Below are 17,847 nucleotides of genomic sequence, written 5' to 3' on the forward strand. Positions count from 1 at the left end.
TGTGAGGATTGGAGAAGGGTATGTACATGTGATTAGATGACATTGACATATGTGTATATAGTTCTAGAGCTTAAACACAGGGCCAACTATATGACAAGGACGTGCTCTACCAATGAGCTACATCCCCAACCCAAAAATGGGAAGTGAAGGGCCAGGTGCTGAGGAGTTTTAGGTAATAATAGCCTAAATCCACTGTGACTACCAAAAGATAGTAATACAGATCATTACTGGTGCCCATGTTTCTCAAGTCCAGAGCAAGCATGCCTGTTCCTAAATGGTAAATACCTGGGTATACATACACTAACTTTGGACTTATGTGAGGAACTTGACAAGACTATAAACAACTTACTATGGGTTTGAATGTACTATAGACTCATTTAACTCATCCTAAAATGTCAAGTTTCTGTAAATATTCAAGAATTTGGATTCTCATATTACTTTTAAAGTATTTATCAGATTCTCCTATTTGGTCTTCTGTCCTGAAAAAGTGATGGAAAGTTTTCATTTATTTTGCATTCAGAACACACACACACACACACACACACACACACACACACACACACACACACAGCACACACACACACAGCACTTATAAGTGATTCTTAAATTATAGATTCCCTTCAACTACCTGAAACCAGGGCTGAAACTGTAACCCCCACTCTCTGATCCCCTCAGAACATTCAGGCACTTTGATGATTGAACACAAGATGTTCTTTCAGATTTGTGGGGTTGAGGCACCTGATTTCAGGGTAGTCTTAGACATTATTTTAGTTTATATCATGCATCATCATAATTGTCACTTAGTGGGGAAATGCACAGGTTCAGAGTGGACTAGTCTAACTTTAATTTTGGTGGAGAAACAGTCCTGCATGGCTCAGTCACATGAGCTGCACTCTTCTACACAAGCTTCCAAAGGTGGATTCCAAGGAACACTTGCCACCATGGCACTTTTGTGTGCAAAGTGCTCTGGCACAAAATATGATTGGAGTGCATCTGTTCTGCCTCGTTTCCCCTAAGGCACAATTCCTAAACTTCCCAAAGACTCTTCTAAACTCTTCCTGTCACTTCTTGTATCCATACTTGGGAATACTTCTTTATAGAGTTTTCTGATAAATTCAGAAAATAATGTGACTATAAAGATAAGTTATGTGTGTGCTATGTTTGACTCTGTTCTCCATAAAATAAAAAATCTGGGCCTGGAGAGATGGCGCAACAGTTAAGAGTGCTGACTGCTCTTCCAGATGACCCAGGTTCAATTCCCAGCACCCACATGACACCTCACAGCTGTCTGTAACTGCAGGATCCAACACATATACTTACAGGCAAAACACCAATGCACATAATATAAAAATAAATTATTTTTTTAAAGATCCAGATGACAAGGGCTTTGGTAACATGCTACAGTAAAGGAATGCTGTGGCAAATACCATTACCACCAAGGCAATCACATTCTGATAACCGTTTTTGCTTCTTGGATGTTAGCTATAAAACATGAATTTATGGCTAGTTAAAAAATAGATTGAAAATTATTTTTGGTCATGTCCAATTCTGTAGCTACTTCTCCCAACAGCAGTTTAAGCTATGTTGATGTGTCTCACTAGAGCAGTATTCATCTTTATCCACCAGCATGGTGCTGCAGGAGCCATGACACCAGATTTTCCATTTTATAAATCCATATTCTCTCCCTTATCATTATAGCCCTGTTTTTCTAGCTGAGGTAAAGTTCAAAGGTCATCCTTCTCTTCTTCAGTAGTCAGCTGCTGACATCTTTTAGCGGCTGACTTCATTGCTCACATCTGCCTCCTATAATGGTGTTACCTCACTTGTTGCCTCAAGTAATCTCTGCCTTTTATATTTCCTTTTTTTCTTTGTTTTAACTTAATCCTTTCTTGAGACAGACATGCTGTATTACACAAGCTAACAGTGAAATCCTGCCACTCAAGTGGCTGTCATTCAAAACATGGCCATCAAACCCACTCCATGTTTCTTTACTTAAGAATTCAAAATTTGGACTGTAGACATGACTCAACAGTGAAAAACACTAGCCGCTCTTCCTGAGCACCAACAACTCCTAGCACACATGACAGCTCAAGCCAGCTCCACTCCATCCCCTGGGGCTCTTCTGCCCTCTGCAGGTACTGCATTCATGCACAGACATGCATTCAAGCAAACACTCAGAGGAGGGGCTCTAGGAACTGCCTTGCCTGGTGCTTTCTTGCAGTATGCTAAATAGACTGTCTTTTTCTACTCTGACTTAAGAGTAAAAACAGTAAAAATAGAGCACTCAGAACTCTTAGTTCAGCTCTCCTACTTCCCATTTCTTTCCCTTACTTTTCCTAGACCATAGCAGTGTTTTTACACTGTGCCTCTGAGCATCCTAGTATCACAACACTAAGCCCGATGCAGTAGCCTATGTATGTTTTACCGAAAAACATATCAGGCATGATATGTGCCTGAATTATTTTTTACCCCTATTTTTTCTTGTTTATATTAGTTTAATTTTCAATCAAACATTGGCTTCTTCCTCCTAATTCTAGGCAACACTAGAAGTTCACTGTTTATATTGTTTCTCTGTTATAGAAACATAGAAAATTAGATTTTACAGTCTGTTTATACATTCACTCAGAAATGTGTCACTCCTGGGTGTTTCTAGTGCACATCTATAATCTCAGCCAATGGGAAGCTAATGAGCCCACATTTGAGGCCATGCTGGGCTACATAGCAAATTAAAGAGACAGTCTCAAAAACAAGTTCTTCTACTATGTGCTTAGCCAGTATAATAAACACATAGGAAACATTGGGAGGTGATGCAATATCCTCCTTCATTTTTACATTTATTAAGGGAGGCAGACACCAAACGAATGATTTCAGAACTCACCAGTAAGCTTTCAATTATTGTGTGGTGTTATGAGATTTTATTATAAAAAGATTCCGTCTGATCCAGAAAACATCCATTACTTAACTTCAAAGATAGAATGGGAACTAGTTAGACCAAGCACCAGGTAACTAACTAGTGGGATCAGAATGGTTTTCCAGGAAGCAGGTGAGGGAACTGCTGCGTTACAAAGATAAGGTTGGGCCAGTGTGTTTCAAGACAAGAGAAAAAGAAAAATCAAAAACATAAAACATGACACTGGATATGATTTACATCTGAAGAATAGGTAAATGGTCCCTGATGAGCCGTGAAGAAGATGTAGATTACATGTGAATAGGGTAGCTATTAGATGATACCCTAAAAAGATCTGGTTACATTGTGAGAACAGGTGATACAAGGCAAGACTGAATACATAGAGCCTTATGGTTTCCCAGATGAAATGGTTTCTACATTAGAACAGTGGGCCACACTCTTTACCATGCATTATGGTCACCAGAAGTATTTGTCCAAAGATATCACTAGATATCAGCTACCGGGTGGGATTTGGTAAGTATGGAGTGGGGCAAGTAATGCTTATGCTGTTGATCCAAGGACTTCACTTTGAGAACCACTGGCCTAGATGGTATATTTACATAAATGGGAAGATTAATTCTTCATTAATGTTAGTATGTTTCCTTCTACACACTTGCTATGTATTCCAATTTGATATATTTTCATTTTCATTAGTTTAAACCCAATTTATAATTTAATAAAAATCATTTTATTACAATGAATTCACAAGTAAGATCATGCCACTAGATCAAAGCACCACACAAACATTTTTCCCACTCCCAAACTGTACATTTCAATGAATTTTACAGTTAAAATGGCCATTCTGAAGCCATGAGGCTTGGCTTAGGACCTTTACACTTTGACTACCAATTACATATTTGCAGTTATCTACCACAATAAAAGAAAAACTATAACAGTTGAAACCAGAAAAACAATTAACTTTATATGTCCTCTTTTACAACTCATGTGTCCTTTTTGCCTGCATTACATGTTTCCTCATCTGCTTTTCCTCAATTTTTTATTTAGTGTGTCCTATGAATTATTTCAAATTTTGTTTAGTTTAGAAATAGTTGAGGCTTTTGTTGAACCCTGTTAGTAATTCCTAATTTGTTAGTGGCTTCAAAGAATAAATTACATCAATTCCAGTCTTTATTAGTTGGCAGATTTAGTTTATGCTCTAGAATCTTACTACATTTTTTTACTGATTGATTGATTGATTTACTTGTATGTGTGAATAGATGAGCATGTGTGCATACATGGTGCACATGTGGAAATCAGAGAACAACTTGGGGAAGTCAGTTCTTCCCTTCCATATATGGGTCCCCAGGAATCATACTCAGGTCATCAGCTACCCATGGAGCTATCTCTTTAGTCTTCAGGCTCCAGAATCCATTGAAGTCTTCTAAAATGATCCCTGTTGTTGAAAACAGTGTGGAGGCTGCATGTGTCAAGGGTGCTGTGGATACCAGTGATCCAAGTTGGCAAATGACCCTACTGTTGTCAGTTTACTCCCTGAATTTCAGTCATATCTGGCCCTTAGAGAAGTGTCAGTCTGCAACTCAGGTTGTGGGCCTTTTTATTCATTCTTTCAAGTCTCACCATGTATTTTGAAGCACTGTATTAGTTGCTTGTATAATTAGAATCATTAACTGCTTTGTAAAACTGATTTCATAGTGGAATGAACTTGATCCCTAAAATACCCTGTACTCTAGAAATATATTTTATTTTGTGATGATCTTTCTGAGTCACTTACCTCTATTTTTATGGTACATCTTTTCTGTAACTTTATTTTTTGCAATTACTCCTTTATATTGAGATGAGTTTCTTGTAAGCAGCATATGGTTGAGGCTTAGTCCTTTTTTTTTCAAATTTGATAACCTCTGCCTTTTAGTAAGCCACTTATATTTCATATTATTAATACAATTCAGTTTAAATCAGCTGAAACCTTTTTTTCTATTTAGACTAAAGCTGCTGTTAGATTTACACTATGTATCATTCATTCATCACCTTCATATATTATACTACTTCATGAATGTCAAATTTTATAACATTTTCCTTCCCCAAGCCTTTGTACTGTTGCTGTCATAATTTTACATTTGTCAGTGTATAAATTGAACAAGTACTGTTTCTAAAATAGTAATTCTACTGTTTCTTTTTTTTTTTAAACAATATGCTCCATTTTTTGTTGCTATAACAAAATACCTGAGATGGACACTTTATAAAGGACAGAAGTTTAGCCCTTCTTGACTGAAAGCTTGAGGTCAAGCAGCCACGACTGTTTAGATACTGCCCTCCCACTGGACTGTACCACCAGAGGTTCTACCATCTTAGTACTGCAGCACTTCTCAAGATATGAGCCCTTTGGGGATACACAAGCTACAAGCAGTAACTGTCATAGTCAGCTTCCAAGGAGATTTTTGTAAATGGGAAGGTTTTTTTTTCGTAAATTTTTTTATTTCTTGTGCTTTTAATTTTTCTTTCTTTCTTTCTTTCTTTCTTTCTTTCTTTCTTTCTTTCTAACAAATCGATTTCCATCTAAAATCATTTCATTCTTCCTGAACCTCTTTCTGAGTGTCCAGTAGTGCAGTTCTGCTGTGGATCATTTTCACTCATCCTTTCCTTGTTATGTGGCACTCTTTTTTTTAGAGGGTACCTTAAAAAGCTGAGCTGGGAGATGCACACCTGTATTCCAGCCTAAGTGTCTGTGGCAGAAGGGTCATGGCTTTAAAGGTATCTTGGGCTATATAAGAGTTCAAGGCCACTCTGAGCTACTTGGACCTTAAATAAAACAGGAGATAGGGGTACTGCTCAGTGATAGAGCACTTGCTGAGCATGTGTAAAGCCTAGAGTTTGATTCCTTATACTGCAATTTCACTGCAATTTTTTGTGGATAGTATTATTCATATATCTTCTCTATCATTGACAGTTATTAGTTAACTGTCTAGTCTGTTGTCAGTACCACCCAGAATGTTTCCCATTTCACAGATTATGCCCATCACCTCCAGTTCAGACTTTCCCTCTGTGCTCATAATTTCCCACCGCTCCCAATCTTTTGACCTTACAGAACTTATATTTTCAATACCTGTATTGACCTCCTTTTGTGCTATTATATAATGTTACTCATCTGTGACTCTAACCTGAATTTTTGTTGTTAGGAGTGATATGTTCCTCTTTTTATCCCTGCTAACTTGTGTGAAATGTTAAGTAATTGTGAGTTTTATGTTGTTTTGTGATGGGTTTTTCATGGCACTTTACATGTTTTGGACTTTTACTGAGGAATGCTTTGATCCTTTCAAGTCTAGTTATAAACATTGCTAGGAAACACTGTGAAGGACTTACTCTCCTGATGTAATTGTTGTCTGGAGGCATACTGCTGAATAAACTCACCTTTTCCAATCTTCTGAACTCAGCTGTTCTGCCTCAACACTCTTCTCTGAACTGATTCAAAACTGGCTTCTCTCAGCTTCTCCCAAATGCTCTGCTTCTGAACTCCTTGAACTTAGCTGTGCTAAACTTCCTGTACTGTGCTGTGCGGAACTCAACTCTTCTCTGAACTCTGTACTGTACTGTGTTGTCTTCTCAACTCTCTCTGCTGCTCTTATGTTGCCTCTTTCCTGTCTCTTCTCATGAAAGTTGGTCATTTCCTATCTGAACCATTCTCTCAGATCTTTCTCTGATCTAACCCCGGGGTTTTGTCTAACCCCGCCCACCCCCAATTAGACATCACTTTCAAACATGGGTACGTCTTTCTACAGACTAACTTTGCCTTCACTGTTTGGGATTAAAGGTGTGTACTAAGAGTATGTCTGTACTCCACCTGGATCACACAGACCTAGGTCTTTGGATGTGATCAGAGAATCCATGTTGCTGCTGGATAAAATTACTCTACAAAAACAAAACAAAAGAGTTAACTGCTAGTCTGTATCAGTGGAGCTCAATGAGTGATGATTTTGCTCCACAAATGGCAATTTTTATTGTCACATTTAGAGTGTGTTGTAGCCATCTAGCAGGTAGAGACCAGGGGTGTTGCTGAACATCTTACAGGGCATAGGGTGACCCTTCATAATAAGGAGTGTGTGGCTCCTAAATACCATGATGGGAAAATTCTCCATTTGAGCAATCTTAACACTCATGTGACTCTTAGAAGACCCAAGGTCTGATAGGTGGGAATGTAAATTACCCATACCTACAAGGCTTCATAATCTTGTACCTTGTCTTTCTCACAGCCTTGGGAAACATTCATGTCCTGCCCTCCATGTCAGCAATTGTCTAAAGACCTGGAAGGCCATATTATAGCTCTGGGGTATATACAACTAGTTTGTTCATTTCTGGTCCCCAAAACTATCTCAGCAACTCTCAACTGGCTCCTTTATTCTCAAATGTATCCAGTGCCTCCAGGCTTCCTCTCCCAATCATGGATCCTGGAACTCTGCCAGGTGCCAAGCCAATTGTAGAGCTTTGTCTTCATCCAGGAATCTGTCATCTTGCCCTATCCTGTATATTTTAACTTTTGGTTTAAGTTGTTTGAAAGCAGGAGGGCAAATCTGGTTTCGATTACTTTTTTGCAGCCAAAGCAGATATCCCAATTTTATTCTTTCAACAAGCTTTTGTCCAGTTGTTTTTATGTGCTCGCTGCTGGAAAGAAATGCTGAACAAAACAGCAAGGATCTCTCTACTCTTCTTGTGCTTGTATTCATTGAAAGAGGAAAAATAGAACCATGAAGCAGTGGTAAGCTGTGTTGAATGCTGAACACAAGAATGCAATTTTTAGGGAGAAACTTTGGGTTGAGGGAGAAAATCATTTGTGACCCTGGGGGTTAACATAACACTTACGAACACAACAGAACATGAACGGGGACCCTGAAGGAGAACTTGCAGTGAAGAAAATAAAGCCTGAAATTCACCTTTGGGAAGTCCCAACCATTATTTTCCAGATAAGGTGGCTTACAGTGATAAAGATGTGTGTCTGGTCTCAAAGACCTAAAACAGTTTCAGAAAAAAAAGATGGCATAGCTTAGCCTGCTTAGGTTGACACAAATATCACAAACTTAGAGCTTAAACAAGTCGTCTGTTTTCAGTTTTGGGGGCTGAGAAGCCCATGAGGGCCAGCAGGGTTTAGTTTCTGGTGACTGTTTTCTGACTTACAGGCTAGCAGCCTTCTCATGTGCTCTTACAATACAAAGACGACCCTGGTATCTCTTCCTCAAAGGCCTCTACTCTGTACAACTCTATCTTAATTACTTTCCAAAGACCCTATCCCTGAGGTAGACTGAAAGGTGCTAAGGAAACAAGATGAGACCTAAAGATGGGCCCTTCAGTGTGATGGTCAGGAATGATTTGTGTAAGAAGTACTAGTTTTATTAAGTGAAAAGTACTTGAAGCCATAGAGGTTTAATTTACTGAAGATAAAAGGAGATGGTGATACCAATTAAAAGATTATTCATTTAGGGCACCTAGATCTAAAGGGTTAAGGAGGTACATGAGTTGTGGTAAAATCTTGTTCAGGGTTAAAAGTACACTGACTCAACCATTATGGCGAGGATCCAGTTAACAGAAGATATCCTTTTACGAAATACCCAAGAGCATTGCTATCCCTCTACACTAACACCCAACCCCAAGTATTTACTTTACTCAGGAGTCTAGTTGGCAAATACAGCTCCAATGTTGATTTTGGTTTTGCTCCCTCACTGTCTCACTGTTACCTGGCTTATCTCTAGTCCATGAGACTTTCAGTTACCATCACCATTGCCAACAACCACTTGACAGCAATCACATTAGTGATTGGTTATGGGGCAAAAGGGTGAATTTAGGAACAGGTAAAGAAATTGAGCTATGGAGCCATTCAGTTTGCCATAAGAGACAATATTAGGATCACTAATAACTTCTGAGAAAACAGATGGGAGCAGAATGAAAAACATTCTAAGTCATGGCAGAGCCTCAAGCTAGTATTATTTAAAATACCCAAACTTTATCCCCAGAGCCTTTTTAGCACATTGTCTAATTTATGGGAGCTATGTACTGCTAATTATGGGGCACAGTTCATCAGGAGTCACACCTTTAATGGAAGCTTCTCTCAGAAGCAAACAGTCCTGTTATGTGTACGGAATCAGGAACCCCTTACCCCTCCAGGCTAGTGTTAACAGCCTTAATCTTGTATGGGAAAACACAGCTGCTATGAGTTGGTGAGTGTCCAGAAGACACCGACTCTGATCCTCCTCAGCTTCCTCTCCACTTTCATGATGCCCCCTGAGCACTGCAGGGTTTAGAGGTTATAAATGTCCCATCTGTGGTTCAGCACTCAATAGACAGCTATTTGCCATTTAACCAGTTAGAGGTTTCTGTTTTAATCACTACCCACCATCAGAGCAAGCCTAAAATCCAATCAGCAGCTCCATAACATATCCTGCCACACCACTCATTACTGAATGGGGCTTACAGTTGGATAAAACAGTTAATACCTACCTCCCACACCCACCCCACCCCATGACTTACATAGTGTATTCCAGTAAAAGCAAGCCAGCCTCCTGGTCAGTACAAAGTTGATTTGTCCATGTCCTCTGGCCAATGTGTGGTGTTTTCAGCAATATAGTCTTACCATCAAGTTCTGGTGGGCAGCCAAGAGCAATGGCAGTAGCCTATATAGTTTTGGAGTAAGGGAAGGTATTGTCCAAGACACATCTTAGCAACAGCTTGAAGGGGAGCAACGCACACCTGGCACTGCACTTTTTATTTGGCAGTCATGGTTTCTAAGAACATACCCCTATGTAGGGTAACACCAGTTAAACTTATATGAACATGTGCATGTGTGCTTATAATAGGCTTCCATAGTCATTTGGAGAGAACTTTAGTATTACGTGTCCTCCCCACCACCACCTCTAACCTACTCCCCTGCTTCCCGTCCCATCTTTCTCTTGGTACACCTATGTTCTACTAGGCCCCCTTCTTCAAGGCCCTTCTCCCCCCACGACCACCACTAGTCTTTTTCTAGTTCCTCCAATCCTACAGGTACTCTGAATTAAATACACAATCCAAATATTTGGCAATAAGATTACATGAATATCTGTCTTTCTGGGTCTGTTAGTTCACTTAGCAGGATAGAAAACTGGTACTTCTAGATTTCTTGTCAATTTCTATTCTATTATTACACTTTGACATCATATACCAGTTATTAAGCATATACATTGTACACTAACTACTATGACAACCTTCATGCCACATTTACATTTGAAATTTTAATATGATCTAAAACTTGGAATAAATCATAAACGAAAATTCCTGATTTGTGTTTCTGTAACAATACTTCAAGGTGGGTATTTTCTAAAGAAATGCGTTTTCTACTTAGCCCATGTTTCTGAAGGTTTAAGAACACGGTACTAACATGTACTTTAAAGGGGGAAGAGGAAAGAACACAGACCCTGAGACCAGGAGGCCTATTCTTTTAAAACAGCTAATCTTGCCTTCTACAAAGCCATATGGACTGCACATGATTAAGCATTAATGTCTTCAAGAGAACAATCATGACTAGGTCACTTCCCACTAGTCCCTTCCTCCTAAGAATCTTATCATTTTGTAAAACTGTTAGACTCATGACCAAGCACACAAACTTCTAGGTGAACCATAAAAAATTCTTATCAAGGATTATTCTCCTTAATTAGTAAACTTCAAAGACTTTGCTATTACCTATCATGTTTTCTCGTTCTTCCAAATAATCACATTAGTGATTATAAACAAGTCAAAAATAAATATAAAATTTTCTGCCTTAACTACCCATCTTTATAATTCCTCAGTCCTATTTCACTGGAAATTTGTCCTTGAAATTAGGACTTTAAAGAAAAGGAAAACCGATAATCTTTTTCAGTATGCCAATCAAGACAACCAAGTGACTATACTCAAATCAGTGGTCATAGACACACTGGCAGTCCTGAGTAAATAGCTTAGATCTGTGGCTCTCTTGCACTGGATTCCCCCTTTGCTTCCACACAAGGTAAGCCTTCTTACCTGAAGACATTAACGGAAAGAGATCACACGAATCTACCATATTTTACCATCAGTGAAAACACTTGCATCCTCTGACTTTAATAGGAGTAACATTAAGCCCACATTGAGGAATTATACTATATACAGTAAGTCACTGAGAAAATCTACATACATTCTGTGTATGACATAAATACACTTAATCATTCCATTATCATTAAATGTAAAGATGAAAAACTGTACTTGCAGAGTGTGGGATCAGAACTGGGGCTCTAAAACCTTTACTCTAAGATCTTCATCCTCCAAGGCTTATTTCCAATGTATCCTCCCCTAGCCTTCCCACTCAGCTGGCATTGGCTTCTCTTGTCCTTCCTAACAGTGTATAGTTTTTTTCTGGTAATAAGTCATGAATGCCTTCTCTCCCTGTGTCCTTACGAAGCTCTGCTGGCAGACACCATAAGTTTGATATTCATAATACACCAGATGAACCTTGGTTAAGGTTTTTGCAGTCACTGTATAGACCTGCTGGTGAGCATGTGCTGGCTCCTCATGGGATGGAAAAGCCTTTGTAGTAACTATCAAAATCATACTCCAGCACCCCAAAATCCTTCACATGGTTAACTACACATCTTGACAACCTTGTATTTGGATAGATTGATGGAGACATAAGGCTACAGACTCAAGCATGGCCATTTAAGTATTTAGTTTATTTGTATCATTTTTAGAGCAAAGAAGTTATTCAACTGTCTGGAATTCAATTGTCCAGCTCAAATTTGGTGGTGTCAGGCACATTATAGTCACTGCACAATCCAAAGCCTGTACAGAAAGCCCCAGCTTTTCTGTGCATACCATGACCTCTCCCTTTAAAGAGAGAGGTGTGGATCCCATGTCTATGCCCTAACATTTTCCCCACTTTACAGAACTGAAGAGTATGATTCAAGCTTTTTCTTTACCTATTCCTACAAGAAAGCTTCATGTACTTAACATGTCTCTCATATGGAGCTATTGCTGCACGATAAACCTATACCTCTCATACTTGTTAGAACAAAATAGCGGCTATTAACATGAGAGAATCATGGCAGAGTTATGACTAAGATAGGCTTAGTGTATGGTGACTGGAATTGAATGAGATAATGAAGACTTTTCCTACAGGACTAGCCTAGTCTGTAGCAACTGTTCTATAAATGATATTTTCAGACATATAGATGACACCAAAATGTACTATTTCTTTGTACAATAAATAGCTAACAATAAAGCTTACTCTGAGCCTGTCACATAACATTGCAATATACTGTCTATATGACACCACAGCTCTAGTAATGAGCAAGACTAAATTAACTTAGTTATACTAAATTTTCTTTATCCTTACAATTAGAATTATCAATAATCATTATTACAGTGATCCCCAGAAAAAATTACAAATGTACATACATACTCATCAACTGTCTTGGGACCCATGAAATGACTAATACTGAAACAGCCTTGAGATGTCTAACCACTTTAGAGTCCCTGTGTCTCAGTCTACCCTCGCTTCTATTTAGGATCCTGCTTTGATAGAAGAAACCTTCTCCTCCAGCTTCTTCCTTTGACTGGAATATTTGGTGCTACATATTTTAACTGATATACAGCTCCGTATTTTTAAAAGCATTTTAAATTCCTCTCTTAAGCTGAAGTTGATAAGGTGTCAATGTTCTCATAAACATTAAAATAGACTGAAGGATAATTTTGCCTTTATAAGGCCAAGGATTGACAATTAGGATGTTCACAACTTTGTAGTCATTTAAGTATATATGTGGATTAAATTTATTAGTATGTACATTAGTAGTAATAATAGTAAAGAGTTTACTTATTGTATATTCTTCGCATACATAGTTTTGTGCACCCTATAGTAATAAGACTTTAGAAAATTAACTTTAAAAAACTTCCTTAAAATATCGAAAAGAATAATGTAGTTGTGAAAATATTTATTTATTATTATATATACAGTGTTATGCCTGCATGCACACCAGAAGAGGGCACCAGATCTTATTATAGATGGTTGTGAGCCACCTTGGGGCTGCTGGGAATTGAACTCAGGACCTTTAGAAGAGCAGCCAGTGCTCTTAACCTCTGAGCCATCTCTCCAGCCTAGTTGTGAAAATATTACTTTCCTCAGATAAATACATCATTGTCAAACAAATGGCAAGTGAAACAAAACTTATAGCCATGATTTGTTTTCTTTTTAACTTTATACTTGAAATGTTTAGTTGCCAACCCATTTTCATTGACATATTTTTATAGCTTAAGTTCTCAGGGAGGTGTGTATTAAATAGTTGTTTTAAAGTTACTATTAGTTTACTCACCGGCACTTGCCACTCACTCACATAGATCACTTGCCACACATGTGATATCATAAGTTCAATCCCCACCCAGTACCACAACAAAACAGAAAACACAACCCTCTAAAACAAGTGGTTCTTGTAGCTAAGGAGATGGTTCAGCAGTTAAGGGCACATATTATTCTCACAGAGGACCCAAATTTAAGTCCCACATGCAAGTCCGGCAGCTCACAAAGGCCTGTCACTATTTCCAAAGGATCTAATAATGTCTTCTGAAAGAACTACACTTACATTCAATGCACTCATATGCAAAGACCCACAAACAAAACACACACACACACACAAATTTAAACAAAATAAAATTACAGGTAATAATGTACCATTTTTTTTCTTTCTTAAAATTAGTAACAATCCTTATAGTAAGAAAAACACCACTAAATTAAAAAAGAAATACTCAAGTACCTCAGTCTAACAATAAACCATTTTTTTCAAAATTGAAGATTTCTGATAAGTCATTTAGAGTTGCCATTTATCAAGCAAGAAATTAAATATATTCATATTTACTAATTATATCTGGTTTTGCTTTTGCTTAATATATTTTATGACTAACTTATAGTTCGTTGTTTTGCGTAATATCTAATTATATAAATTGAAACTATGCATTTAGTACAAAAGGCTTGTGCCTGGAGGAAAACAAAAAACAAAAAACACTGAGATTGCCAGTGTTGTTAAAACATGTTATAGCAGATTTGGTTTCCTAAATAGGTGTTACTTGTACAGACGAAGTCAGAAATAGGTTACAGGAATCTGAATGTGCCACTGACCAGCTCTATCAAGTCACTTACATCGAGACATCTCAATATTCTCTTGGCCAATAGGAAGAATCATAGATACACAATTGGCAAAAGCTTTAACAGGGATGACGTCTAGAAGATCTAAAATAACAGTTCTGGTCAAATGAGTTAGTGTTTATCAAGCTTATGAATAGAGCCTAAACCTAAGAGTAGGTATGACCCATAAAATGGAATAAAGTTTTGGACTCAAGTCTGTATAAATCTAAGGAGCTGGATTATTCTGGACATTTCATTATTTCCATTTTTGCTGAGCACCTGCCACATATTCAGCATCGCTTTATCTCCAGAGTTAAGTATACCAATCTTAAGATCTATAGGAAGATATCAGACATATAACAATAGTGGAGAACCAATTAAAATTTAGCCATTATTTTACTAAGTACGAAAACAGCTTCTGAGATGCGAGATTTGGGTAAGGCCTTGAAAGGTGAAAAAGTCTGTTTAAGCAGAGTGGATGGAGGGCAAGGTTACCTGAATGAGGACATTTGGGAGCAAATGGGACTATGAGCATGTAAACTAACACAACAGTCTTTCAAGAACTGACTTGACTTTCAGGTCATACATTAGAGAAAAACCACATGGAAGACATCAGACCAATGTCATAACTCCAAAGCATTATGTAAAAGGAAGGAAGGAAGGGCAAAGAAAGAAAAAAAGGAGTTCTATGTAACAGGCAAGCAGGATACTGAGCTGGCTACCAGAGAAAATACAATGGACAACTCAACACTCTTCTACCAAAGCTGCCTCTGACTTTTTTGGGGTGGCGGGGGGGGGGGGGTCTATTCCTAATGATCATGAATCCACTAGAAAGCTAACAGAGCAAGGGAAGAAAAAAATGTATATTTCTAGTTCCACACCAGTTACAGTACCACATTCAGAAACTCCATTTATCATTGTAAATATACAACCTTCTGCCTTATCTGCGAAATTAAAATGATTATTCATTGCATGTGAATGAGCTTAGAACACAGCAGGAATTTAAAAATGTTCATTTTCTTAAAAGTAGTTCTGATGCTAAAGAGTTGATCCCTCATCAGTTAAGTGGCTTTCTTATATAAACTAATAGACTGCAGTGATTGGTGGCTTTCGTATTGGGTATCTGAGTAAAAACCTCCTCACGGCATACTTAACCATGGCATAGTTCATCACACTCAGTTCACTAAGGCAGCATATAGAACTCGTACTGTCAGGATGATGAATACTTTCCTTAACTTGCTTTAGGGTGCAAACAGTATTCCAAAATTTTCTACTACAAGGTTGGCAATTTGAAATTTAATCTTAAAATGTCTTACACTTTTTTTTTTTTTTACAGCATGCTACAAATGAAAACTGATGAGAAAGTGGATTTGTCTGATGGGAACACAGCAACCTGCCCACTGAGCCCCATTAAGATGTGCCTTAACCATCCTATTGAATGGAATCTAACAACAGCATCTCTAGCAAGCTGTACAGTTCATAACCAAAATCTCAAAAATGAAGAAAAATAGTCTGCAGTCTTTGCACTACCTTTATTTTGTATGTCAATATTCTTTCTCATGAAACCAATTGATACTAAAATATTTCTAGTCCTGTGATCTGTCTTTGTATTAAGTCATTAACATTAACCACTTTTATTATAATTCTGGTTTTTACATACATTAAACAAGACCATTGGAGTTTTACAACAAAAAGATACTGATATTCTCTTTTTATTGGTGAATTTTTTAATGCCCTCAGTTTAAATATGTACTTGCCCAGTTCTATTTCTGTGAAGTTTTCACATATAATGAATTCTGTAATTTAGAAAGCTAGTATTGTAAAGGTGTGTGATAATGACCTAACCCGTGAACAGTTGTGTAACAGGTGGATACTAACTACCTCGAGCAAACTGGGAAAGGCAAAGGTATCATTTGGAAGCATCTCTCTTCTAAAGTTATATATGTATAGAAAAGGTTGATTAGCTTATCAAATAGCATGCTTTCATTCATAAAAACAAAAAACAAAAAACTGGGTTATCTCTTTCTGGATTTTAACCCTCATCTGTGGGCCATAAGAGCAATGGCACAATTGCATGTTTACTCCCCAGCAAATTTGTGCCTCAATGGTATATAAGAACAGTGTTTTAAGTTAACAATTTTAAATGAAAAGAAAAATGGTGTCTTTATATTTATTGGTCTTATTGTATTTTAGGAGTCTGCTCCAAAGCTTACAGAGGTGTCCTGTAGAAGCAGGACAATATTCCTTAACTATTGCTAATGATGTGAAGTACATCTGCAGCCACGGCCACTGCCTAAAACTTGAGTAGTAAGACTACTACTACTAATGGTTTGGTGCTTAAAAGTTGGTTTTCCTATGTCCTATGTCAAGAGAAAAGCAAGCTTTGGTACAGTGTCTACGTGATCATAGCTTCTTTCCTTTTGGATACTCTGTATATGTATAAGTGATCACAGTTCATTCCTAAAGGCTGTCCCTTAAATCGTGTTATTTACCATTTTAGTCCTGCTTACTTATTTCCCACAAATTTATTTTAAGACAGGGACTTAACAAGAACTATAACAATAAGGAACATGAAGCACAGGAAAAGACACAGAGCCAAGAGATGAAGAACAACAATGTTTTTCATTGGTTTATATCATTACCATATTTGCCTTTTTCTTTTGCTTAACACGCACTCTTGTTTTGTAACTTTAACTCCTTTTCTGAGTTCTATAAAGCACATGTTATGTATATAGGAAAGCCTTTTGGTTCTAAAAAACGAACAATATCACCTTCATTCCATCTCAGAACACCAGCTGAAATAAATGGCCTCCAGTAAATAAATTTAAAGAAGCACAATTAATAAAAATTCATGTTAGGACATTTTTATCCAAAATAAAGCAAAAGATCATCATTAGGAATAATAAAAGGTGTTTCTTTGGGTATGGCAAAAAGAAAAATGACTACTTTTATATAATTTAAGTTTCAAAACATTTGTTTCATAACAGTGACATTTTCAAAAGATACCTGAAATTAACAGTGAAAAAATTGTGCTCATGAATCAGTACATAAAGATGACTTGTTATAACTTTCATTTTCTATTTGTATTGTTTATTATTCAAAGTAGAATATATTTTGATGTGCCAAGACCCAATCTACCTTCATGATTAATGTGTGTGTGGACACCCCCCAATCCAGAAACATTCATAAACAAGGGTTTCTATATGGAAAGATTTAGAAAGAAAAATTACTCATTGAGGTAGAGTTACAAAGTAAAATACCCATTATAAGAATGATATAATTTGCAAAGCCATTGTTTAATGTAAATAAGGAATGCTTTTGTTCATTATACCAGTCAAGGGTAATACACAGTTTTCTGTATAGCTATAATTACTTCACTCATCAAATGCCATTTGTTTGGTGTCTGACATATTCACCTATGTTACATCTACTCTAAGCTTCTCAAATACAAGCTACTGGGCTAATTATAAATCTTTCCAAAATGTCTTAAGAGTCATCAGGTTCACAAGGCAGCCTGTTTAAAAGCAGGTACCATTCTAATAGAAACAAATCTGGATCCATGGCCTCATTCCATGTTTCCAGAAGCATAGCAGGCATTTCTGATTTTATCATACTAACTATTAAAGCAAAGAAATAAGCACAACTTCAAAGGACTCCATCCTATCAGCTTTCTTAACTTGGGTCTTCATTAAGACTATGAGAAGTTAAGTTTGCTTCTCTCTAGCGCAGCTGTTTTGGCTCGTCTGGGTAATCTCATCTTCATTTCCGATGGTGGTGCTGGAGCATCATGATCACTAAA

The 17,847-nt window shown here is 37.4% G+C and overlaps 2 protein-coding genes across 10 annotated transcripts in view; one reads left to right on the forward strand and one right to left on the reverse strand.

The window, feature by feature from the left end:
• Positions 1-16,813, forward strand: part of LCORL (ligand dependent nuclear receptor corepressor like) — a 159,071-nt gene extending 142,258 nt beyond the window's left edge. For 8 of the 9 annotated variants that reach the window (XM_084798048.1, XM_084798040.1, XM_084798052.1 and 5 more), the window contains one exon: positions 15,385-15,509. Coding sequence is in view for 1 of the 9 variants with exons in the window: in XM_084798042.1 (XP_084654168.1) it covers positions 15,385-15,559 (175 nt within the window). In the remaining 8 variants the exon portion in view is untranslated. Of the gene's footprint in view, positions 1-15,384 lie in introns of all 9 variants that reach the window. The other variant, XM_084798042.1, reaches the window with a different exon arrangement.
• Positions 15,567-17,847, reverse strand: part of NCAPG (non-SMC condensin I complex subunit G) — a 34,131-nt gene continuing 31,850 nt past the window's right edge. The window contains 2 exon segments of the mRNA XM_084798056.1: positions 15,567-17,751; positions 17,753-17,842. Coding sequence (XP_084654182.1) covers positions 17,721-17,751; positions 17,753-17,842 — 121 coding nt within the window. The 3' untranslated portion in view covers positions 15,567-17,720.

Source organism: Acomys minous (assembly GCF_964271855.1).
Source record: "Acomys minous genome assembly, chromosome: 10".
In the NCBI taxonomy this organism is placed as follows: Eukaryota; Metazoa; Chordata; class Mammalia; order Rodentia; family Muridae; genus Acomys; species Acomys minous.